Source organism: Anguilla anguilla, chromosome 7 (assembly GCF_013347855.1).
Source record: "Anguilla anguilla isolate fAngAng1 chromosome 7, fAngAng1.pri, whole genome shotgun sequence".
NCBI classification, from domain to species: domain Eukaryota; kingdom Metazoa; phylum Chordata; class Actinopteri; order Anguilliformes; family Anguillidae; genus Anguilla; species Anguilla anguilla.
In genome coordinates this window covers 52,484,888-52,512,323 of record NC_049207.1, presented here as the reverse complement: position 1 = coordinate 52,512,323, position 27,436 = coordinate 52,484,888, and the positions used below count along the sequence as shown (strand labels likewise).

General features: G+C 42.6%; 1 protein-coding gene across 2 annotated transcripts in view; it reads left to right on the top strand.

Moving 5' to 3' along the window:
• The window catches only part of LOC118231242 (zeta-sarcoglycan-like), a 232,551-nt gene that overhangs the window by 145,410 nt on the left and 59,705 nt on the right, over positions 1-27,436 (top strand). For both annotated transcript variants that reach the window (XM_035424887.1, XM_035424886.1), the window contains one exon: positions 21,451-21,645. In XM_035424887.1, the coding sequence (XP_035280778.1) occupies positions 21,451-21,645 (195 nt within the window). The remainder of the gene's footprint in view (positions 1-21,450; positions 21,646-27,436) is intronic.

Below are 27,436 nucleotides of genomic sequence, written 5' to 3'. Positions count from 1 at the left end.
CCCACATTGAGAAAGAGGTGTTCTCCATTTTAAGTTGAAAATACATTGCATGTGGGTGGAATATTTTTCTTGCAGGAAGAAGATGGGTTCATTCAATATACTTTGTTTGAAAATAAGGAAAACATTTAGCAAAACATGTTTATTTGGAAAATTGGCTTATAATGGGTCACGTGAATTATAAAATGTGTGTATAATGTTGACAGCATTTTTTCAGGAGCTGTCTTCTCATTAAATGTATGACAGATTTAAAGTCAGTGGACAGCCACAGTACATTTTCAAACTGTCAGCCCAGTCAAGGTAATGGTCACACGTACAGTACATTATAAATGTGACAGTGACTCTTGTTTTACAGGCAAATGTGCCACCTGAAGATCAGGCTTATGAAAGGACAGGCTTATAAAGTATACAGGACTAAAGTAGACTGAATCCAAGTGACACGGTCTACAGTAAGATCATGCCAGATTATGAAGGTTCTATATAAAAATGTCATAATGCTTGCTGTAGCTTTCTTCTGCTCAACAGAAAACCAGGAAGACATTCATGTAGATAATGCTAAGCATCCCTTGGGATTGAATTTAGATCCCCATTGTGTCAAAGTGGACTTGCTTTATCCCTCTGAAGTGCTTAAAACGTACAAGAGCATTCAGCGATAATTCTGACTGTTGAACTCTGCCTCATGCTGTTGGCCTGAATCTGGCGAGAGAGATGGAATGGTGGCACTTAGTGTGTTTTTATTAGACCATCAGTGCTACACTGACATGGCTGGAAGGTCACTACCAATACTGCTATCCACCCCTTGATCAAACTTGAATGCTTTAATGTCACATACACTGGAGAAATTTGCAGTTGAAAATGTGCAATATAACAAACGTCTTTCATACTGTGCTGTTTGTGAAATGTAAAATGCAGGTGCGTACAGAAAACATGCACATGCTTATCAAAATTATATTTTCCATTCAATCAGTTAATAAGTGGTAAAAGAACTGCATGCATTTTTTTTCCCCCAGTAAATTCCGGACCATGTTTAGGAAGGCAAACGGCACAGAAACGTATTCACTTTTTCCCACAGGTGACGTAAGAAGAAACGTAAAATGGTGTGTCCTCTAGTTGGAGTCTGAACTCACGGCAGGCTGTTTCAAAATCAACTGACTGAATTCCAGGGACTGTCATGGTCTGCTAGCTCTGTGGTCTGATTCATAAGGGATTAATTAGCTCTCAGCGCTTGTGAGCTGTAATGCTACCTTGTTTGCTGTAGATCCGTGTATTCGATGCACAAGGTAATCAAGTTCCGTAATGGAGTCTCCATGCATGTTAATGACTTGCTAAATTTGAACAAGATGATATAAGCTGAGGTTTACTTAGCAAACGCACGATGTAGCAAAAGCCAAAGTTTAGGCATAAGTCTAATTACGTAGTTTTCATTTTTGCTCAGTCTTGTGGGGAAAATTGTATCTGGGTAGGTCAGTATTTTTTCTCGACAATAAATGTAACTTGTAAGCTATTCTCTGTCTCTCCTGTGTGGCATACTTTCTGTCAATGTTTATATCCAGTGATTGTGTTCACCACAAGTTGTTACTGAAAGATGAAAAGCAATTATAGCCTTAATAAATATTTATGTGACATAACAATTCAACGTTTACAGCATACATATTAAACATTTACAGTTGGAAAATTGCTTACTTGAAATTTACAGTATTACTTGGCAGAAATATTTTTGTTATTTTTGTTATGGTCCAAATAATTTGTTTTGAATTTGAAGTGGCTCATTGCTAATGGTATTCTGCAATAATAAATTTGGGATTATAATCTCTCTAAGGGTTTGACCATCTTCTCAAGTGGTTTGATCACAGCATTTAGTGATATAATGAATTAATTTATTCTGTTCCACAATATTTACTGTCAATATAGCACAATAAAAAAAAACATTCCTATTACTTGGATCTTGGTAGATCTCTCAATTTATCGTTGCCCCTCTGAATGAATGAAATGTTTAGATGTTTTGAATATTAAAAATGAATATGATGATTACAAAACTTAAAGTGGCACATATGCATATGTATGGTCAATATGTATATGTATATGCACAGACAAATTATGGCAATGCTATATATTATGCACATGTGTGACCCCCATAACCCCTATATAACTTTTTAATGAATAGTTTATAGGCATTTGTGGTGGAAATGTAGTCAAATGGTTGACCTTACAAGGCATTATGTGGTAATGCACGACACATTAGGATGTTATGACATGTTAATAAAGGTTTAAAACATTCTTTACAAAGGTGTTGGCATAATATGCTTTATTAGCTAACTAAATAAAGAGGGTCATGATTAGGGGGGTACATTTTACATCATGTTTTCTCTACACAATGACATTAATCACAAATGCTAATTTGTCCTTGTGATTTCTCAAGTATTCCCACAGAACACACACCTGGACAGGAAAAGGGGAATAAGCACTTGACCTCTACCTGTCTACCTGTCTAAGGATTATCAGGCTTTAGTAGACTGATAGCCTGCAGACATTCTTTAATAGACGTTTTATTAAGCTATTCTGAAAAACAAAGGCATTAAAATGGGTGAAGCTAGGTTACATCTTACAGAAAATATGGCTGAAGACTGCAAAACATTTAACCATCTGCCTACATAGCAAAATGTCCAGTGTTAATTCAACTCAAATTCAAACCCAATGGGGACAAATTCTTATCTGATAGAGTTGAATTAACTCTGGGGTCTTAGGGTTTTGTTTGTTGGAGCACAAGACAGACGAAGAAAAGCCAAGCTGGCCCAGCTAGGAGTGATGAGTTGAAAAGCTGTCGCTACCGTTTTACATTCTTTTGTTTTGGTTATTTTAGTTTGCTGCTTTGTTAGTCAATTTAGTTTTTGCCTGGAGCCCGTATGGGGGAAGGGTGGAGGTGTTTGATTTATTTCATTTCGGGTTGGTGTGGGTGCGTGTGGTGTGGTGTGGCTCTCTCTCTCTCTCTCTCTCTCTCTCTCTCTCTCCCTCCCCCCCTCTCTCCCTCTCCATCCCCATGTGGTAACCAACGGTGAACACCGGGAACTGCCGCATCTCCCTCCCAGGGGTGTCACACCAGCGTGTGACATAACCATATTGGCCACTGGCTGGATGTACAGTTGTTCCTGGATAAATTGTTTTCTTCTTTTGGTGTGTGTGTGTGTGTGTGTGTGTGTGTGCGCGCATTTTATAAATAACATTCAGGGCATCAGCTGTTATCCACATGGTACAATATTTGCATGATCACCTTTCATGGTCAGAGAAAGTGGAAAATTGTGCTTATGGGATTTCATGTTTATTCACATCTGCATCTCAAATCTTTACTTATTCTACTGATGTGAGAGGACATTTATAATCAATTATAATGAATCCCAGATTCGAGGTCCCCTCCATTAGTAGACCCAAAGAGGCTGTCATTAGCTGTCTTAAAGAACTAATTAAAGAATATTTAAAAGAGAAATGTATCAACTCCATGGAAGTGCCTAACACTGCAACAGTAAGGTGTCACAATACATAATTAGTTAATTGAACATAGAGGCAAAGCAAAATCATTAAAAATGGTTCCTTCATTAACAAGTTTGCATCCCGTGGCAATAAAAGTCAGTTAAAATTTCATTTCTGTCCTTTTAAATATTAAAATACCTTGCTAGTGTTTTGTTTGCTGTGTTTTCTCTGTCTACTTGATAAAATCATATTTACCTTCTAGTCTATGCTCTAATACTGGAATTATACACAGAATGGCATTTTAGTTATAAATCAACTCTGTTAATACTGAAAAATTAACACTAAAATGTGAACCAACTTTAATATATCCTCTACTGCATGGACCTGAATAGGACAGCCATGGGCACAGGAGTCCACTTAAAAGATGTGGATGGTATTAATGAGGGTCTGTTTGCATAATTTTAAATTACTATCTTATTAAATCCCCTTCCATAATTTTTTTGTGTCTAAATAGATAACAGTGACCCCTAATGGGAAACCTTTGTAAATGGATAGATTTGGATGTTATCTTGATACATTTGGAATGAAATTTGGGGTGTATATTAATGTGGGTTTGATAACGCGCACTGTTTGTTGAACCCTTAAGCATTGCCAATTCGATTATAATTAATGGTTAGGAAACATATCCGCGTATTACCTACGACCCTGCAGGACCGCCCCCCGCCCCCTTATGTTTCCGCAAATATTCACTATAAATGCAAAACTGCTTTCAGACAACCTCGCTAAAGGTTAAGTAAACAAACAAACGGATGCAAAACCCCGTATCTGAGGCAGCTGAGAGGAATTATTCTCCACCATTATCCCTGGAACGCAGACGCAAAACAAAAGGGGGGGGGAGCTCAAGCCGCGGATGTGGCTTCATTATGAATTCCGTAAAACAAACGGCGTCAATCTTTTGACGGAGGAGAGATGATCCACTTGGCTGTGTTCCGCTCTGCGGGGCGCCCCGCCGTCTGATTGCCCAAACTTTTTTTGCCTCAGATTTTCTCCGCTCGTGATTTATTAGAGATTAATCTTTCATGAGACGGGCTCCTCAAAGAAGAACAGGGTGTATTGACACTGCAAATTGAGATCATGAAGCGTTGGGTGTAAATGGGTGGAGCCCCAGTCCTACAGTATGTGGTTTGTAAAAAATAAATCACCTTGCCTCTTTTCAGTTCAAACTGTTAGCTTGTTGTACATGGCTGAATTAAGACTCTCCTTTGACAAGACTAGATAGTTGTCCATAATAGATAGTTGTCCATAATATTTACATTTGATGGGTAGATGAATAGACACTGTGGCCTTGAATGTTGCTCTTGATTTCTTTATTTATCCATAACAACCACAAGTATCCATGCTCCAAGCAGCAGCCAGCTTGAAGTCAAGTTTAAAGTTCCATGTATATAATAACATATCTTTTGTTTGCTTAACTGCATGTCACCAAAAACTTCCTATATGATTGATTTATGCCTCACATAAGATCAGTAGTACGATCAGTTTAAGCAGGTACAACACTTGAACAAACCCTCTTCAAATTACTTTTAGTTATACAGTAATCTTTTAGAAACTTTGTTTTTGTTTTAGCAATTTGAGCTTGCTGTTGATTCAAGACAACCATTAGTAAACCATTGGTCTAGTTTTGAAGGATAATTAAATGCCCCTGTAGGGACAGGAAAAGCACAATTAAAGCTCCAAGCAGAAGGTAGAATAAATTAAATAAAAAATAAAATAAATTTAGAATCCAAGTACTAGCAAATATTATCATTTCATTAAAGGCTTCTAAACAAGTGCTCACTGTCCTGGACAACTGACAATGCAGTCATCATGCCAGCATGAGGTAAAAACAACAATAACCCCTATTCTACGGTGTGGTGTCAGGATGTAAGCTTAAAGTTGTGGCTAAAGCATCCAGCGTTCAATGTGGAATCTGACAATGTGAGAGACTCAAATTTATGCATCCCGGAATCAAAAATCATGTCATGACTGCTGAGCCCTGTAGTTTGTGGCTAATTGGAAAACTCCGGGACAGTTGAGGATGAGTTCCAATGCTGTACCTTCCTGTTCAGAAATCATTATCCGCACTCCTTCCCCCAATCCTTTTAAAAAAAATAAAATCCAAGCCCAAATTTCAGTTGATGAGAGGAAAGTGGAAGAAATAAAACATGGTTTTATGGAGACATACTTTGTACTGTGGACATTGACACTGGGTGCAACAGAAATCGAAATAAAACGAGCACGGTCAAGTCTGCCGGAACCAGTGCGTTCAGTACTGTGTGTTCAGCTCCACAGTGAAGTATTGCTACTGAAGCTACAAACCTCTACTGAAATAATTCAGTGCATAATATAAATGAAGAGTTCAAGATTAGTTGCTTTGCAAAGTGCATTGCGCGAGCATTCAAGCCTGTGTCTGTATCTACTAAGAATATTAATTCCTATACAGTACTTTTTTTTCAGGAGCTTTTATATTTATATTTATATCTTTTATAATCTTTTAGATCATTAGCAGTGATACAAAATGCAAAATACGACTTTCTGCCCATAGATCATATCTACACATGGAGCAGAGAAAATCCATCATATCGAGTTGATAACGTGCCTTAAGGCAACATCAAAATAAATTGCCCAGAACTTTTGAAAATGTCAGACTCTAGAAGTAAACTTCGGCGTGAGAACAAACACTTCCACTTTGCTTTTGACTGAGTATATTCCATCCATTCGTTCAGAACATCGGTCAGATCCACAGCTTTTCGATTCTGGGTCTAAGTAGGGTTCCCAGGGTTAGAGTTGGAATGGAATGGTTCACAGACCGGGCAGAAGTTAAAATGTATATTCATTACAAACTGTTGACACATTTTTTTTCAATCAGTTACTCAGACCGGACCATGTCCTGTCCGGTCAGGACCATAAACCGGACACGTACACATTTTTAGAGCCGGACATTCAAGTGGTATTCCAGGCCTGTGATCTACGTTTTAAAACACAGCCCTCTTTCCAATGGGCACTTCCTGCTTCTGCAGTAACTACTCAAGCCAGTCATCGAGTGTATGATACTGCCAAAACTGCTGCTATAAAAGCACGTCATTCGTGAATAGTGATGCACTAAATACATAGATCATTTCTGTACTGTAAATCAGCATTAAATGAGTGCCGTGAATTCATATTCTTACCCATTCTTCAATGGTTTTTTTTTATTTATTTTTTTAAATAAACGAGGAAAGGGAGGCTATCCGGTGTGTCCCTTTGTCGTCCTCTTTTTAAAGTCAGTCCCACCGGCTTTCTCTGATTGGCACCCAGAAGCGCTTAGCTTTACTGCGCTGGCATTTACAGCATATTCAACAGAAATATCCCTCTGGCATATGAAGGATGATCTCTACATAAGCCCTCTCCACTTTCAACTTGTCATATTTTAGCCCCCTGAAATTATGTTTCAATGTTGAAATATGGAGATTTTGAGCCGAAATGGCACCTTGAGTGTAGGCCCTTACTGGGTCATATTTATGCATCCATTTTGTGCTTCTTTTTTCACACTGTGTACCCTTCATTATACTGCGTTCTCTGTGTCCCCGTTAGGCCATTAGCAGGCATACCAAGAACACTGCAGTTAAAGTGCCAGAAATCCTCTGGTGCTCGTCCGTGAGCCGGTAACTATTTTCTCCTCAGAAAGCCACGCACCGTACTGTGATGAAGCTGCCACCACAGACAGTCGCGTTTATGTGAACATTATTTTCTGACTTTCCAGGAAATAAGCTATGCAACCACATTAAATCAGGCCAGTTGATTGAGATCTAACACAGTACGTCGCGTGGTTATTACGGATTAGTAATGTATGTGCATTTTAATAAACAGATTCAAGTTCAATTAATATTAAATTCCTGCAAGAGTTGCGAGAGACGATGTGCTTCGCTCCCTCAGTGACACAAAGGACGTGATTACGTCTCAAGTTCTGGACCATATGTGCTTGTCATTATCTCCCGTGTCGGTAATTAATCACTAAAATGAGTTTTTAGGCCCTTCCCCTTTCCTGGGAATTTTGGGATTTGTTTTTCGTACGCCAGCGAAACCGGCTAATTGGTGCTAGCGATGGCCACCTTATTTCAGCGCGTCCCCGGGAAACGACGTCCTCCTTGGGCCACGACAAAGCGTGTTCCGCGCCGACAGATGGAGCTTCGCTTTAATCACGGCGTTCTCGCCGTAATTGTCATCGGCTGCCCGTTTCGTTGGAAGACGCGACGGAGGCCGCGGTTTAGTGCCACCGATCCGAGCAGGTGCCGCCGTGACTCAAACTTTATCGGCGCCGTTACGAGCGACGAAGCCCCCCAAAAAACGGAAAAGCGGCCCGCGACGCTTTGGCCGTTAACGGGATTTAGCGATCGGTTGGTCGCGCGTTCGAAATTAATCAGAATTATCTCCACCGCTTCCTGTTTGATCGTCTGTGGCTCCTTCTCACACATTACTGCAAGTCATGCTTTGATGTGGGTCCGCTGGATCCGGGGCTTCGGGGGCTGCCTTCAGCAGACGCTGTGATTTATGGCCACGGTGGCCAGACGTTTGCAGCATTTTTCATAAACGCTATCCGGTGGCTCAGAAAAGGTCTGTTGGATGCGCGAGCTTCTGTCGCAGTAAATCCACTTTTTGCAGCCGGACTCATTTAGTATTTTATTTTTTGTCTCTGTGTTAGGTACATTATGTACAGTACATGAAATTGGCAAGGGGCGTACTCGCTGATATCCTAAAAAGAAAATGCAGTTTGGCGAAAATATTGGATGAGCGCTTATTCGGAACACATTTTCATTTTTTTTTTTTTTTTCTGTCTGAGCTGCAGCATAAAGTCATCGCACCACATAATTTTATTTGCGGGCATCGTGAGGGGAAATGGACCTGAAGAAGTGAAGCGTTTTTTAGTTTGAGTTCCTGTGGAAAAAAGTTTCAGAAGGCGAGGCATGTCCAGAAGCGGAAACAAAGCCCTTTAGTGCTACGCTGCATAGCCTGACACATTTACACTGTGTGTGTGTGCTCGCGCATGTGTGTGCACGTGTGTGTGTGTGTGTGAGCGCGTATGTGTGTGCACGTGTGTGCGTGCGCGCATGTGCGTGCGCGCATGTGTGTGCACGTGTGTGTGTGTGTGTGTGCGTGTGTGAGCGTGTATGTGTGTGCGCATGTGTGTGCGCATGCGTTGTGCGCTCACACACACGCGCGTTCCTTCTTGCCGGGCCTTTGTTTTCCCTTCATTCGTGAATCATGTATCCTGTTTACGATGTTTGGCTCGACACGCCTCTTCAGAGCATCAGAAAAATCCTCCTGCAGCGGACTGTGTGAACCGCCGCCCGTCTACAGACACCGCCTTTGATGAGCAGCACACACCGTCCTGTCAAAGCACACCGGCTCCTCAAATTTGTGGTCCCAAAGGGAAGCGCTCCCGCCTGCTTTCACCGGCCACCCCCCACCCCACCCCCCACCCCCCGGTCACCCATGCACTCTGTCCCGGACCCTGCTCCATTTCTCCAGGTGTTTAACCTGAGCCGCAGCTGCTGCAGTGTGGGCCTGAACGGCCTACCAAACACCAGCGTGCCGCCGGGTCTGATCCAATGCCACAGTTACCCGCGGCCACTGTTGCAATCGTACTGGAATGAATTCATTTCGGTGTGAGCTTTTTTTTCACAGCCACCCTGGACATTCATGGATCACGCCACACAAAAGTGTGTTCATTTTGTTTAGCTTTAGAAAAAGGGCAAAGCCGTAAAATGTAAACAGTGTCGCTCAAAAACATAAATAGGATGGGGGTTTTTTTTTTCCTGTCTGGGTTTGTGTTTCGGTTCAGTTCTCTGAAAAAAAAAAGAAAAAGCCCAGCCATTTAGGGACATACTTGATGATTTATCAGAACTGTTTTTTTTTTTTTTTTTTTCCGGTGAATGCAGATTTATGCAAAGCAGACACAGATATAGTGTTTATGCGGTTGTGTAAAGCCCGTGTTTGAGAAGCTGGGCTCTCTTGGCTCATCCTCTCTGTTGATCTGGCAGATGTGGGGTTGTTGTCCTGATGAAATGTGTTCGCCGCTCTCAAGGGGTGGACAACCGCCAGATTCCCCCTCAGTCGCTTCGATTTGTTGAGTCTCCTCGTCTTTCTCTGACTCCCCGGTCCTGATGTAGGCATGCGGTGAGTGTGTGTGTCTGTGTGTGTGTGTGTGTGCATGCATGCGTGTGTTTGTGTGTGTGTGTGTGTGTGTGGTGTGTATGTGAGCATGTGTGTGTGTGTACTGTATGTATGTGTGCCTCTGAATGCATTGCGTGTGTGTGTTCTTGTGTGTGTGGTGTGTATGTGACCGTGTGTGTGTGTGTATATGTTCATATGTGTGTGTATGTGTGTGTGCTTGTGTGTGTGTGCGTATGTATATGTGTGTATGTGAGTGTGTGTGTGTGGTGTGTATGTGAGCGCGTGTGTGTGTGTATATGTTCATATGTGTGTGTATGTGTGTGTGCTTGTGTGTGTGTGCGTATGTATGTGTGTGTATGTGTGTGTATGTGAGTGTGTGCGTGTGGTGTGTATGTGAGTGTGTGTGTGTGTGTATATGTTCATATGTGTGTGTATGTGTGTGTGCTTGTGTGTGTGTGCGTATGTATGTGTGTGTATGTGTGTGTGCGTGTGTGTGTGGTGTGTATGTGAGCGTGTGTGTGTGTGTATATGTTCATATGTGTGTGTATGTGTGTCTCTGCTCTATTGCCTCTGCTGGTTTGTCTTCTTTCAGGCAGCAGTCCTCAGTGCTGTGTTTCCCACTCATGCTTTTATACTCCAGTTTTGCCGAACAGGGAGTCATGTTGCCATGTTTTTTGTTTTTTTTTGTGAACTGTGGGTTGAGAGTTGCCTTACAGCTGTTGGCACAGGACGTCTGTGATGTAGGCTTCAGAAGGCATCTTCTCGTTTCCTTTGTTTTGAACCACGCGGAGCAGACTCGGGCTATGCAGTCGCCCATAAATGCACACAATCAATTACTCGGGTTTTCAGCCTACCCCCGCTGGCTATACTCGTTTGATGCTCACTGTTAATTTAATCCCACATAGGGTAGTCTACATCACTCCTCCGGTGAGCATTGGCATTTCGGCTTTTATCGTTTGATTTTGTTACGCGAGAGTCGACTGAACTGTCAGGTGGCAAGAAAAACGGTCCACCGTTAAAAAATATTTTTGGAAAGGTTACCCTGCAGGGATAATCTGGTACATGCATAAAAACTGGCTCGTACGTTGTCGTCTAAATTCATATCAGCAGTCACCTTATTACAAAATGATTAATAAAAATATATTCCTACCCCATGGGGAATAGAGATTGGCATGATTTCAGTAATCTGTCTAATGAAACTGTGAAACTGAACGGGTTACTGAAGAAACTCCTGGATACACATTGTTAAACGATGGTGTCTTTTTCTGGCAGGTTTAGGGACACAGTGACATTGCACGCATGTATATTTATCTTTCCAAATATATGTTCCTTATGCAATTTAATGCCTTTGTGATAACACGACTTAGCCATTGTTCTTATGTTATTATACTCATCATAGTATTGTTAGGATTCTATGAATCTGGATTTTTGTATGGTTATTTTTTTAATGTGTTACAGACTACTTTGAGAACAAAAAGTTTGGTAGCAGTCTCCTTCATAATATAATTCATTGATACCAGACGCCTTCACCTTCACAAGCTTTACACAGACATTCATAACAAATGGGTTTCACTTGGTATGGCAATATAATTTCCTGCTTCAATGGTGAAATGTGAACATGCTTATTTACAGTTTTTGGTATAAGCATTTATGGATGCTCATGTAGTGATTATGAAGGTGTTATATACAGATTATAAAGGAGTGGCACTACATGCAGCAGATGCTCTTACCCAGACTAAGAGTTACGTAGCTCTTATGAAGGGCCAATCGTAGAAAATTGAACACATTTATCAGAGCGAAGTGACAGGAAAATTAGCGTAGACTAACTGACATGATGGCTTGGCATATGTTCCTGGTTAGTTTTTGATCTTCTGAGAATTACATCAACCGTGAGCTTCAGAATAGCGCGTGCCACCGTTGTTTGAATGCAATGCAGCTTGTGCTTGTGTGACACGCCAACAAAGGAATGATCAAAACTACATACCGTATAATGTTAGTCGTTTGGAGAAGCCAGCTATGTCACAAGAAACAAGACCAGGTTAAAACCTAGTATATGGCTGGACCTAACACACGTGATCCGGGCGACCAATGGCGTGACTTCATAACTCGGCCGACCAATGGTGTAACTTCATCACTCACTCAGTCACTCACTCAGTCACAGACATTAGTGTAGGGCTGGCCCCGCTGTTGTGGTCCTGCCAAAAAAAAAAAAACTTGGGCCTGAGCTACTGCTACTGTTTTACCCATGAGCACCCAGGCCCTGATGGAAACGCGTTTGCCGAAACCGGCCCGTGCTCGCCGGGTGATGGGACGCATCGATAAAGCGAAAAGAATAACCTCCCCGAAATCGTCGGCGACTCTCTTTATCTGCTGCAAATTAAGCGGTGGCCGCGTTTGTCACCCGCCGAACCCGCGCCGCCGCTAACGCCCCGCCGCCGTGTTCCGGCTTTGTCCCGCGGCCCGGCGGCCGGCGTGGGTGTTGCTGCTCAATTCCCCGGGAGTCAGACGGAGCGAGAGGGGGGCCTTCGCGGCGATACCGTCCCGTCTATTCATCTTGAGAGAAAAGGGGGCTGACATTTCGGATAATGGGTGAAAAAGTCACGCTGTGGCGGGACGCCGCTACGGGACAAATTGGTTGGCCCGCTGTGTCATCGGGGTCCGCCAGGTGCTCTAATAATACGTCTGCGTCCTCGCCGCTGGTTATTCAACGCCCGGGCAGAATTGTCGCGACTCTTTTTTTTTTTTTTGCTTTCGCTCGGAAGTTTCTGAAACTAGGCTCGCTTGCGCGGATGTCGCTAACTTGAACACGGACGTACAGTTCCTGTCCGTCCTCACCGGGAAAGGAAATGACAAATTTGCTGCTGAGGAGACCAACTGTGACAGTGAGCCTAATAGTCAATATCAAATTTAGTGTAGTTTTAAAATTTGTGCCAAGCCACAAAAAAAAAAAAAAAGAACCCACCCAAATTTTCCCAAGATAAATAAGTCAATAAATATAACTGTGAATCAAACTAATGAACACAAAAACAGGTTACGCCATCGTGCTCTCATAAACTCACAAAATCCTGACGATAAGAAGGCAGTGAGTCTAGACATGAAAAAAAAGCTCCTTTTAAGATGTCAGTGACTGCTCAGCTGTAGCAGTCTCGGGAAGCTCCGGCTTATTGAAGTACGACGCTCGCGCCGAAGCGTCCCGCTGCGCCGTGACGTCTCGGGATGAGGCCGAAGTCCGCGGGCATGGCGTGAGTCTCGAGTGCTGGCGGCGTGTTGGGGCGCACCGAGCTCATAATCGAGGGGTTCCGCCCCCAAAAAAGACGCTCGCCACGACGCCAGCGGAGCAGCGGTGGGAAAATTACGAAATTATCCAGTGCATGCTCCTCGTGTTCCTCAGCATGTCTCGTGATTGGTTGACTGCATGCGGCCTCACAGCGAGAGCTCACAGTTTTTTTTAAGTTTTTTTTAAGTTTTTTTTTTTAGAATGAGGGCAGAGGTTTTGATTGACAAAGGAAAGCATATAAATGTGATAGCCTGGGTAGCCAAGAATAGTTATGCGTTTAGTCACTGAAATTGCCGTTGTCTGAATAAAGCAGCTTTATACTGTAGTTTGTGTATACAGAAGTGTGCCATGTGTATCTCTATTGGTGTTTGGGTGATTTTTTTTATAGTTGTTTATACTGTAGTTTATTTAAGAATTTGTCTCAGCACACGTGTACAGAATTAATCTGTGACAGCATCACCCTCGACGAGGAGACAAAAGAAATCAAGACCGCCTCTTATGAAAAGAGGAACTTGGGCTTTGACTGAAGCAAGCAGTTCATTGATTTGATTGGTGAGATCAGGGCAGTTGTTAGCTAGAGGACTTCCCTCTCGAACGTCATTACCAAGCATCTGACCCTCGTACAAGGCCCTGAATTTTCACACATAGTCTGATGCACATGCGTTGATTGAGCCCATCTGGTACTCGTTGGGCTGCGTGCCAAAATCTGTCATTTTTGGGAAATCTGTGAAATCACTGTTCTGTGGTACATGGGGCTTGATTGTTGGTTCTACACTACAGCACAGTGTGCTTTGTACCAGGGACTGGGTCAATTACCCAGTGAGAAGAATCTATATACATAAATGATATGCAGACACAGTGTACTGCAATATACAGTTTCAGTTGTTTAGCTATTACTGTACAAAACAGCATCCTCTTTCCTCTGACATGTGGTCTACCTTGTTCCTGGGAAAATTATATAATGAAATGCAAAATCTGTTAATACACAACAAAAATGGCAACATATTAAGCCTACATTTTAATGCACAGCAGTTGTGGCATCTGGTGGTTGGGACATTAAAAAACAGTGCATTTCACATACAAGGTGAGAGGTCCATCGTAAAGTTAATTAAAATGCAAATTTTGCGCATATGATGTGTTGCTTTTAATCTGATGATTTTCACTGGCAACGGCACCACAAACGGTGTCAATATTTCTGTCTTGCTTTTCTCTCTCTCCATTATTTTACTGTTGCCTTGTGCATTGCACTACTGTTTACAGACTAACTGCTAATTAAAATGAGCTTGTCAGTTTCTTCAGGGTTTGAACGTGGTGCCTAAGACAGCTTATTACATTACAGATGTGGCAGACATTAAATAGTTCCCTTTGTACTACGCTTTTTAATTTGTTATTACGTAGATTCGTGGCTTATTCAGTTCTGCCTAATAGTGTGAAATAGTGAATGCTGTAAACATCGTGGAGTCTTTAGTTTGATTTTTTAAAGCCTTTTTATTCAATGGACCTTCAACAGACAAGGAATTGGCCTCGTAACTGAGTCTGACTGTTTGAAAAGATCTAAAGTTCCCCTGAATAAATGATTCCAGGAGCACTCAGCCTATTTCCTGCATTTCTAAGCGGTATACCAGAAACGGCACCCATAATTGTGTGAAGCTGACCTCTGTCTGCTGTAAAAACATGATTTTTAAATATCCTGCTGCATTCTATGGACTAGCATAACCACTGTGATGCTCTGTGTGCTATAAGAATAAGCCTTGTTGTATTGGCATCCACCCTGTTTACTAATGAGTCATGCAACATGTGTGTGTGTATATGTATGCTATGATGGTTGATCTCATGTGTGTGTGTGCGTGGGTGTGCCTGTGTGTGTGTGTGTATGTATGCTACGATGGTTGAGCTCAGGTGTGTGTGTGCGTGTGTGTGTGTGTGTGTGTGTGCGCTACGATGGCTGAGCTCGGATGTGTGTGTGTGTATGTGCGTGTGTGTATGCTATGATGGTTGATCTCATGTGTGTGTGTGTGTGTGCGTGTGTGTATGCTATGATGGTTGAGCTCTGGTGTGTGTGTGTGTGTGTGTGTGTGTGTATGTGCGTGTGTGTATGCTATGATGGTTGAGCTCTGGTGTGTGTGTGTGTGTGTGTGTGTGTGTGTGTGTGCGTGGGTGGGTGGGGGCAGTTTGTGCATTGTTGAAGGCCCAGTCTCTGACCCCTCAGTCCGCTCCTGGGATTACAGTATGTATTTAGCGTGCCCTTATGGCCTGTGGGCATTGGGCCTCATCACAAGCAGCTCAACGCCCTCTAAAACTTTCAGTGTTCTGTGAGTTTCTGCAAAGTGCGGATTTTATTTTATTTTTGCAAACTGGCAAAATGAAATTGAATTAAAGATAAGGTTCCTACTCAAATTCAGTGTTTCAGTCACCTAAAGCGTGTCCACACTGACACACAAGTATACAGTATATATGTTTTTTCTCACAGATGATTATTAAGCTATTGAACAGGTTGGCCTGGCAAATATTTGAAGCTGTTATTAAAGTTGCCCTACTATACTGGGCATTATTAAAGTTGCCCTACTGGACTGGGCAGCAGGTAAGCTCTACAGTAAGTTACAGTTAAAGTACAAGTAGACACGACACAAAATATGTAAAAATAAGGACCACTTCCCTTCAGATTGGACATGACCAAAACAAGGCCGATAGACCGAGCTTTCAGAAACTTGAAGATGATTGATTCGGCACGGAACGACCTTCCCAATACCGAGTAGGGAAAGTCACCTGGATCTCGGTGGGAGGCATGCATGGCAATTCTAATCTCAACTTCTATGTTTTATGCATTTCATCTAACTCGTAATAGACCCAGAGGTTGGCTTGGTGGTGATATACAGTAGTAGCCTAAAACACCACTTGACTAAAAATTCATGCTTTACACGTAATAAATCGACTCCCCGCACATGTATGTCATCTCCTCTCAACATGCAGAAATTTGTCATGCCTTATTTATGACGTGGGTGTGTGAAGCGATTGGTACCAAAAAGAATAAATTCACCCCCCGCCCCCCCCCAGACGTGATGTTGGTGTATGAGTGGGGATGCTGTCGGAGGTGTTGTAGAGTTACGGCCTGGCATCCGTCATGCCTGCGGCTGGAGAACAATGGAGTTCCGTGGAATCCATGGAAACCGTGTTCCGGAGCCACGCCCCTTTGTCCCTTTACTGTGCATGCGCCAGGGGGGTCGGAATCTCACGCCACAATGCTGGCTGCATCGATTTCTTGTCTTTCACTTAGGGATTAGAGATACGGCCCGTCGTTCTCAGATCCGATTAGATCGGAATCGTCCGCCATCTCCGCCCCTGTCATAATTTGAAATATCCCGGTAACAAGATTAATGCTCAGCCCAAGGTCATAAAAATGTGGATATGCTTAATTTTGTGTGGGCCATTTCCAAGAAAATATACATATAATCTGCTGTGGGAAATATTACAGTTATGTACAGTAAGAATTGATAATTATTTTTTAAGCAAAGATTTTACTAAAGGGGGACTATTATTACCCTTATTATTATTGGTATTGTTGTTGTTTTGTCATTATTATTGCTGCTGTTATTATTAGGTTCATTCTAGCTCCTCTAGCTGATGTATTTAAGTTATTATTATTTTTGAAAGTATCAGAAAGTAAATATATTCTTCTTTATTAAAACTTGAGGAGAGAGCGCACATACATATTTTTCCCTCCTTGAAGCTCAGGGCTTATTCCAGTGCCTCTTTATTTTCCATGTTTAAATGCATTTACATTTTTGTTTCAGAACATTTGATCCTTTGATACGCACAGGCTTCTCCCATTCATTCAGACAGAACTGGGTTGAGTGCAGTTCACTCCCGACCCACGGGACCCGGTTTCTATTTCGTATTTCTTTAGCCGAATTTGCCTGGCGAAGATGACTCCGCCATTTCCGTGTCCCAGTCAGTTTTCGTCATTTGCGCAAAGACCGGTCAGCTCGTGAGCCGGAGTGATTCCGAGACGGAGGACAAGCGGAGATTAAAGCACGAAGGTCCACGCGGCGATATGACAGCACCAGAGGAGCGAGGGACGCGGGGACGGGATCAGGCTGACCACACTGTGCCCGCCCTGTCGCGCTAAATAGCTTACTGTCGGGCGCATCCGTGTTGCCGTTCTCGATTTGTTGCCGTCACGGTCGAGTACTAAAAGGGGCTCTTTTGCGGGCAGTTGCCCGCGTCTCCGCTAAGTCAGTCATCAGCGGACACGCAGTCCCGGCCCAGCGGGGGTTCCAGTGCGAGCGAGTCTTTGCCTTCATCCGGCGTATTGAAGTCAAACGCGACGCACCCTATCAGCGGAGTTCGGGAGCTGTCAGTCGTGCCGTCGGCAAGTGGGCGCCAGCACAAAGACCGGGGGGGGGAGTCCATTAGGGGAAGGTCCAGATGCCCTGTCAAGAGCTGTCATTACCCCTCAGCGGGCCGGCACCACTTCCAAAAAGTGTGGGAGGGGGCGGCGGCGGCTTTTGTGCGAGCCGTCAGGAGCGCAATTTCTCAGGCTGCGGCACCGGGTTTTTGGGCAACGACCCCGCAGTCTCCGAAGAGTCATTTTGCTTGAAGTCGGCCTCCATCACGTTCTCTCTGGACAGTGGATGAGAGCGATTGTGGCAGCCTTCTCTTTTTTTTCCCCCTTTCTTTTTCTTTCCCTCCGTAGCCGCGATGGTCGCGCTGCTTCGGTGTGGTGCCTTCGACCTGCAGCCGAGGCTGTCGAAGTTTCTCTGGCGCCCGGCGATCAGAGCCGAAGGTACTGGCAGATGGCCCCCCTTCAGGAGATGTGATTGGAGACCCATGCGTGCAATTTACTCAAATCGCTCTTCTCTCAACCAGCTTCACGGCAAAGATCGTCCCCTGTGGCGTGAAGTTACAAATTACATTCCAATTAACTTCTTCAGGTACAAGATCTGGATACCACTCACCCAATGCCGGTTAGGCTGAAGTGCTTGCATGCCCCCCCAGGAAATGTTTCCAAAAATTGCTAGCGTGTTGAAATCAAAACCACCCATTTGAGAGTTAAACCGGAAAACCAATTACTTGCCCATGCAACCATTAATTCTTTACCCCCATTGTTTAATTTAACTTTGAAGTACTGATAGGGATGATGCCATTGGACGACGGGGCACTCGTAAGGTACCTTACTGTACATTGTCTAAGGAGTGTTCTTTGGCCAAGCGAATCTCTTCAATTAGTGTCAAGTTGATTGCACAGAAGTTCTCTGGCATCACATTATCCCTCCATCTGAGTGCTGTCATAGTTTGTTCAACATTCCATCTGGCTATTTTCGGTTTAAAGTCAGTTATTATGAAAATCCCAAATCGAAGCAAACCAAACTCAATTTCTTGCGTCGTACTGTACATTACTGTCTGTTTTCAGATCTTTATGGAAAGACAGGTATTGTTTACCGTTTTTAGGATAAACACCACCGGGACGGGAAGAGTGTGGAAATGTAAATCCGTTCCCCCGGGAAACACGCTCAACTGCTTCTTCCCGCCAAAAGAGACGCCGTGATTCCACGTGTGGAAGTCAGAAACCATGCCCTCCGCCATCTTTGATACTCGCTTCAGGAAGCATTTCTCTGAGTTCTCACCTTTTTTTAAAAAAGGTCCCTCGTGTCAATGTGAAACACTGTCAGATTTTATTGAATATAGCACGTGACTGAGGTTAAAATGGGGAAACGCGTTTCTGTTTCTAATGCTCCGGAAAATAATTAACGGCTCTATCTCGTGGCTGTGTGCTGTTTTGAAAATCGAGCCCGGGCCTGATCCATAAACTGTCAGTGATGGGAGAACCCACCGAGCTGCAAATTCATATCTAACGTTTGAAAGGGGAGAGCGTGCTCAGTAAACGTCAACGTTTAATTGAGGCCGCAAGCATCGCATACGTGCGACTTCTCTGTCACAACATTAAAACACATTTACTGCTGAAGAGTTCCTTTGAATGTGCAGCTGACGTAGGCTCTTTGATCATACAAAACTTGCTTTTATTCTCCTTTTAGGCATGAGTGCTTAAGAAATATATTCTAGCTGCAAATGATAGATATAGACGCCCGCTTTTATCTTCCATTTTTTACAAAGACATGTAACGTGTGCTGGATACAGTACTGGGCCTAGCTCTTCCGCACAAACAAGACTAAAGGGATTAGCATTTGTAAACAAGAATAGCAGAAGATTCACTGTAGCACTGCCACAACACTGAGTATCATACTCATTTATCACTGCACTGCAAAGGTAACAATAAATAATTTAGTGCAATTCAAGTCTATCATATGTCATTAAAATATCAAAGAAATCCTACCTTTTGTTATGTGTCATTTTGTCTGGCACACTGATGAAACGTCACTCTCCTACTAAAGTTAGCAGCTTCCAAACTGTGTACCTTTGTCCCGACGTGGGCGGGGTGACAAACAGGAATGTGCTTCTGAAAATAACCTGGCGGATTGTCACCTTCACATATTTCCACCTGACTCAAAAAAAAAAAAAAAAACAGCTTTTCATTACCCCTATAAAAGATGCCATGACATGCAGCTGTTAGCCAGCTAATTGGTTAGCGGCACTCTTTCATAGGAGAGCGGTTATCGGCAGATTCATCATATGTAGGGCACGTTCGTGTGAATCAAACTGTACAGTAAAACCGTCCAGTTAATGAATTTATTTTTGGCTGATCGCTGTCTTGGGTCAAATTAATACTGTAATAGGCCCCAAAGGATTGGATTTGACTTACAGTTTGAATTATAGAGTAAATCAAATAAAGCATCACTGAGGTCACATTTAAACATGAAGTTATGCTATTAAAACCTGAAGACATATTTACACGTATGAGCATTACTGTGATAAAAACAGAAAGAAAAAAAACTATTCACTTTGTGGTACCCTGTAAGATGAGACCTAACTTTGTGCACTAATACTTATCTGAGCGACTATAAGGTATAAGTAAAAATGGTGTCTTATTCCCATATTCTAACCTATACCAGTTATTAGATACGGTAAATGCAGTAAAACACTTGTTAGTTTAGTGAGGCCCACCATGGTATGGTGTAAAATGCTGAGATTACAGTGTGGGAGAAGAGACCCCATGACATACGACATGTCATATAACGTGATTTTCAGTGAGATAGATTTGCACACATGCCCCTTTGAAGAAACTGCGACTACCTTGTAGGTAATGAGAGATATCCACAGGCAATAATTTTGCTGATCTTTTACTAAAAGAGTTCAGTTTATCTTGCAAGTCCTTTGTCAGTGATTGTTGGGGACCCTCAAATTACCTTGATACCCTTGGGAGTCAGGAGCATCCTCTTTAATATCTTTCAGGTAAACTCCCACCTACTTCCTAATCATTGTTATCATTGAGCTGCACACTTTTGTCATAGTCAGTTGTCAAAATAAATAAAATAAAGAAAGCGTTTTTCTGATCAGCTGTTTAGTTGATAGCATCAGTGGAGGGGTCCTCCACACACTGGGATAATATTGATCTGCGCCGGGACTTGGTTCCGCCAGGGTGCTTGTTAGCCGGCCAGAAAATGTGCTCACAGCAGCAGCGGCCTGTTTTGGCGCTCATAAAATATTAGCCGAGCGCCGAGCTCGAGGGTAGGTCTGACGTTCCCGACACATGTCTCTCTGCCGTGTAGCGCTGTGGACCGCGGGCTGCCGGAGACTTCACGCGGAGGCGCCGGACGCATCAAACGAACGGCCTGTCAGCTCCCCCCCCACGTCTGCACACTCGCCACTTTCCAGCAAATTCCCCCCCCCCCCCCCGCACAATAATTCCACAGGAAATGGATACCAGGTCACCGTCCAAATAAAGTTATGAAGTTCCATAGCTGTATTTGCTTTAAGATAGTGCTACTTTTTTCTTTCTTTTTTTTGCATATTTGTTATCCTGCTTTTCCTTGATAAGTAATTTCTGTCCAATTTTTGTGTATGATTTTTATGGGTTAAAATGAAGTGCAAAATTACCTTTTTATGACATTGTCAATGTATTCTTTTGCAGTAATTATCATTATGAATACGTATCATGTTCTGTGTGTGCTAGGACCAGCGTTTTATAGATTGATGTTGTGTCAGGTTAATGTGAAAAATGCATGAATTCAGCCATTTCAGAGAGAGAGAGAGAGAGAGTGAGATCTAATTTCATCGCTTCACGCTCACTTAGCTCGATTATTGCATGTGACTTCTGTTTTGGGCGCGGAAACAGCGTGTCAATCTACTGAGAAATCAGACAGCGCAAACCAAACTTAGTTTAACAGTTGTGTTGAAATACAAATCCACACAAATCAAAACCCCACATCCCGGGAGTCTGACTCGCGTTAAACGAAAGCGACGGTCGACGGAATATTTCGGCAGACGCGGTAAGCCGTAGTTCTCGGTGTGTGGTCGTATGAACGGCGATCACGGGGGGGAGCGGTTGAAAAATGTGAAACTGATGAAAAGTGTTTGTGCTGACTGGATCGCCACCTCTGACGGTTTTTCTCCTGCTTTTTCCAGATGACCCAGGAGCAGTACATCTTGGCTGCGCAACCTAACAACCTTCAGAGGCCGGGATGTGCCACCGTTTATCCCGTGGGAATATACGGCTGGAGAAAGAGATGCCTGTACTTCTTCATCCTCCTGCTGCTAGTCGTAATGATTGTAAATCTGGCGTTGACCATATGGATCTTGAAGGTCATGAATTTCACAGTGGTAAGAAGATTATGTTTCCATTTACACTTCTGAGCAACAGTCTGCCGGGGAGGTTGTCTAGGCCGGACATGTATGTTAGCATAACGCAGCGTATTTACCGAAAGATTCATTTCAAAACATGATTATCCCGTAATTACCTCTAATATGCATGTGACAATGACCACTTGTAGTTGTTTCCCATTCTGAGTACATTGCACCAGGGTAATTACAGTATTTGATGTATGGCATGTGGTTGTTATAAGCTCGAATCTGTTTTCACAGATAATACTTATATCTTAATTATATGGTTGTTTTCAACACAAACAAGAATATGCAGACAAAGCCACAATGATAATAATAAACAGCAATTGAAAATACAAAAAAATGACTCCATTAGTCAGTAAATGTGAATATTTTAAGCTCCGTCTTGAAGGAATATATTTGGAAGAGCTTACAAAAATCGTCTGCCTAAAAAAAATCCCTGCAGTTTCAGGTACTTGAGTGTTTCGACGTAATCCATTTTGTCATGCAGATTTTTGCAAATGTAACCTCAGAACGTATTTAAGCTCTCGCTACTAAAGTATGATTGATTTTCATGGGCACTTAGTGTTTACCGTCTAAGAAATTAAGAAAACGTTTCAATCAGCGTTCGGAGGTGTGAGTAGCCAAGGACAGGTGCACAGCAAGCTCCCAGCGTCCCAGAGAGACTCAACAGTGGAGTAAGGAAAGAGCTGGGAAAAACCCTGCGGATCAACGCCCTCCCTCCATGGGTGACAGTACAGCTGATTATGCAATGGGGCAGGGCGGCAGAGTAGCATAGTGGGTAAGGGACTGGGCTTCTATCCGAAAGGCCGTCGGTTTGGGTGCAATGTAAATGATGTGTAAAAGTTGTGTAAGTCGCTCTAGATAAGAGCGTCTGCTAAATGCCTGTAATACAGGCATGTAATGCAATGGCCGGCCGGCTATTCTTGACCCAGGCACACCCAGACCACAGGCCCTTGTGTAGTACCTTCCATCTAGCCTAATATGAGCTTCTGACAGGCACGGTGCAAAAAAAAATATGTATACTTCGGTGATTTTCCAGAAAAGAAAAAAAAAACAGTGTGTCCTCTGCCAGGTCTGGAGAGTGAAGTTAAGCAGTGGTGTAATCCAAACCATGCTCCATTCACCAGCTGAGCAGTGCAGTCGATATGTTGAGAAACACATTTCTCGTGCAGCTGGACTGCAGGCCTCCCATCAGCCACTGCACGGAACTGCACGTCAACTGAAATTAAACCCTCCCTCGCTTCGCGACATCATACAGTACAGCCGGGATTCAAATTCTTGGGGCTTTTCACTGGATGTAATGAGTGCTTTATCAGGGTGTGCTATTCAACAGCCCCCGTCTGAACAGGCCTGGAGTAATCTCTTCAGCAATGTGGCTAATTACTGTTTGGATAAAATTACATCCACAATGGCATATTTTGTTTAAGCACTGTGACCGATAGCAAGATTGTGTGGGCATACAGTGAAACATGATTTTTTTCAAGGGTTAATTTAAATGTCTTTTTCTAATTATCCCTCAACATCGAGTGCACTATGCGGTATGTACACTCGTGTACACAGAGATATGAGTCAGCTCTGGTCAGGATTCAGTCCTACCGCATTGAGTATTATTGACATATATCATTGCAATGTGTGCCTTACTGAAACCAGTCTGTTCTTTCCCACCTACCAGTCTTCATACAGATGTAGCTCAGCTTGCAGATTAAGTTATCACTGCCCAGCAGGCAATGGACTTGGAGTTACATCATGATATACACCTCATAGATCATAGATATACCTCATAGACTATAGATATACCTCATAGATCATAGATATACCTCATAGATTATAGATATACCTCATAGACCACAGATATATCTCATAGACCATAGATGTAACGCATAGACCATAGATATACCTCATAGACCACAGATATACCTCATAGACCATAGATATACCACATAGACCACAGATATACCTCATAGACCATAGATATATTGCAAGGCCATAGATATACATCATAGATCATAGTTTGAGCCTGCTTCAAGTCCTGCTTTTAAAATACATTCAATTTTCATCTGATAACTCTTTAATTTTATGTATTTATTTATTTTAATTTATAATAAATATTTCATTCACATTTTTTGTTTGAGCTCTCAAAAACGTGGTCTCTTGAGTTTTTCCAAAGGTTTACGTACCCTAAGCAGAATAGCCAAACAGATCCGAATGCCCTAAAGACATCAATATCCGATGCATAACACTAATTGCATATTATTGCCTCACTTGGCTGTCATGTTTATTTGCTTAAGATGTTTGAATTTAGCAATATTCTAAAAGCCTAAATAAGTTTCGTCTCTTATGACTACTTGCTAATTAAATATTATTAGAGCTCAAAAGTTAATATTTTCACATTACACTTTAGATTTACCGTACAGTTTTATGGGTTGATAAACTCATCAAAGAATGAGCAGAAATGAGCAGAGACACCAATCCTTGAATCTTTGCAAAGACCAAAGCTATTGCCATTGCAAATGCGAAATTGTGAATTAAATGAAAAAGCATGGATTTATCTAGCATGTTACACTATTGACACACAGCTCAAAATAACTAAAACTTAGTGTTTAGTGATAAATCTGGTTGATGAGATGGTCCTTGTAGTAGGATAATCCCAGTTGTGCTTCTTGGTTTGCACTGCAAACATTTACATTAAATTCAAGTGGGCTTTAAGCTGTTTAAACAAGATGGGAAAACATTGGCATTGCAGTAATCCACAGCTCAGTGTCATGGTAACACTATAAGCCTATAGTTTGCAGATACTCACCACAACAGACGTTCAACGCTGTACTCTATATTTAACAAGGAAGCACCAGAACAATCTTGATTTATGTATCTGAAGTATGATTTCAAATTCTGTTTCAGCACTGGTAATAAATTCCCTTGTTGTTCCCCTACTGCCCAAACCGCCAATCCCCCCCCCCCCCCTTGCCTGAGTGTTATGTGGTCTTATGTGGTCTCATATGAGCTCTTCAGGCAGATGAATCTTCAACTTTTTGGACTTTGTTTGATTGGGAGAGTGAAGTCAGTGGGCTTATGATGTCATCAGTCAGAGTGAATGCATTATGCATTTACAGTGGCAGCCAGCCCAGCCTCTGGCCTGTGGTCTGTATGCAAGCAGTATTTTTCCTGCTACTTGTTATCTCAGTATAGCAGTCATTGAGATATACACTGTGAACACTGCAGACAGCTTTTGCTTACCTGTTCCATTGATTCCTATGGGGACGGCTGAATTGGTGAATGAAGCCAGTTCTTGGAGGCTGCCATGTTTGACTATGGTACTTTTGGCACCAGATATGCATGTGCACTGAGTACTTAAAAGTGAAGGATTCAATGGGCATTAAAAAAACTTTTTCTGTAGGGCTCAGAAAAAAAAAGAAATAATATAAAAATAATCACTTGAGAGTAATTCGTTTGGTGTCAATAAATTTTGGAATTTAAAGTACTGTCCACAATAATATAATATTAGCAGGATAAATTCATAGTTTTGAATGGACTTCAATGAAGAAATTTGCTTTCTGGGGACAGAGGCTAACTGAACTGCAATATCTCTGGTGACCACTGGGGTTTGCGAGCTTCCAGGGGAATGTCACTCCCTGGTCCCCTAATAGCAGTCTTGTATGACCTCTAATTGCTATCTGCTGTTACCTTTCCCTTGCAGCGGGAGCTTCCAAATAACATACAATAGCGGTATCTAAAATAGTGTTATTTCTTCTTGTGCGGCATTACTATCGAGGTTAAGGTGCTGCGTGTACTCAGTGAACTGAACAAAATCAATACAATATGCTGAACGTTCCAGGATGGTAATGGAACTCTGGTTTCCACTTTATCCATTTCTGTTTTACTTCAAACACTTAGTTTTCCTACTATTTGTGGACTGAAAGGGCAACTCTGTGCAGGGTAGTTGAGAATATCTCTCTGTGCCCTAAAAAAGGAAATAGAGTCAGTTTTTTATGACCAACCCAAATGCTGTACGTTAATAGCACATCCATATAACCAAAAACTACTCACAAATTCATTATTTCTGGCATCTATTGCATCTGGCCACTATGTATGGATTTAGTATGTTGGCCATCCTTCCAACTTGGGTCTTCTCCAAGTGATTTGGAATCTGCAATATGATTGTAGGTTCACAAGGACACTGCACTGTCCTTCATCCCAAGTGCTATTGATATGCCTAATGGCAAATAGCACTCTGGCCGCATTACTTGCACGACCCCTGCACATTTGCACATTTGTACTTGGTATGAATTTCCATTTCCCTGCACTGGCTCAGTGATTTAATTGTGCTGGTGTTGTCGTGATGTTGTCCTTTTGCATTCTGTCTTCCGTATGTGAACCCTGGCTGCAAAACAAATTTCCCCTAGTGGGACAATAAAGATAACCTTGAACCTTGAACCCTTGAGCCTTGTACTGTGCTGAGCATCAGGTTAGAAGTACCAGTGGAAAATAGAGATTTTTGAGCCTTCTGTTAAAGCGAAATGAGATCGGCCTGAGGTGGTCTTGATGCAGAGTGCACTGTATACCTGGGAGAAGACGCATAAATACGACTGCAGATGTCACGAGGAAGCGGGATCGAGACGAGCGTTTTGATCAGCTTCGTGCGGCTCCATCGCTCGTCCGGTTCAGACCCCGGCCCCGATTTTCCTCGTCCTCGTTCGTCAACGTGAGATGAGGACGTCTCGAAAACTTTTCAGGTGACGGCAGCAAAAAAGTGTTATCTTTTCCCATCTCTGTCTATCTGTTACTTTTTGTTTTTAATTTAATTTCTCAGGAGGAAAAATAAAAAGAAAGAGGTGAAACGGAATTGCTTTTTCCGCTGTGATTGTAATTATTAGCGTATTTGTGGTGGCTGCGCGGTGTGAAGTTGGTGGCTGGCTCTACGGAGCTTTAGCGGGTCTGACAGCAACCTTGGCGGGTGAAACCGTCGCCTCAGCGTGAGTTCCGGTCGCCTTGGATCTTGGATCTCACAGCTCAGCCCCCCCCCTCCTCCTAATCTGACACGTGCGGCATCTGTTTTTTTTTCTACAGGAAGCTTTTCGGCTTAGCCTTCTCACCCCCCCCTCCCCCCCGCCCGATCAGGGACTCAACTCTTCTTAAAGTCATGAAATTAAAAAATAAATAAAATGTAAAAAAACTTTTCCTAACAAAATGCTAAGGGAGACCAGCTTGAGCAGGGCTCCAACCCTAACAAAGCACAACAACAGCTAGATCTTGCTGAGCTGCTAAATAGTAGAGTCAGGTGTGCCAAATTAGGAGTTGCAATGAAAACGTACAGGACAGTAAATCTCTAGCCGTTGAATGAGGCATGCTTTGTTTGGGCGGTGAAAATCCACAGGACAGCAGATCTGCGGGAACAGGGTTGAGCAGCCCTAAGCTTGAACAACGCCCGTTAGAAATGCATCATAACAGATCTCATAGTCCCCGAAAGAGCAGAATAACATGGATCCCATGTCTTCATCAGCATTTGTCCTTCTCTCACTTTTAAGATGCATTATTTTCATGGATGTTCAAGTTATTTAAAAAAAGCCATTGACTCTTTAAGCTTTTGGTTTGAGTTTAACACCAAACTCAAGTTGAAGGTGAATCGCCATTAATAAAAAAAGCAAAAAGTATATTTCTGTCATTAGCTTGGACTGCTGGTAAGATGAGCAAGCCAGTGATATGAGTATCTAGCTGCTCATTAAATTTGGTGACTGTTATCATGGAAGCCAGTTATTGTAGCTACTTTGAT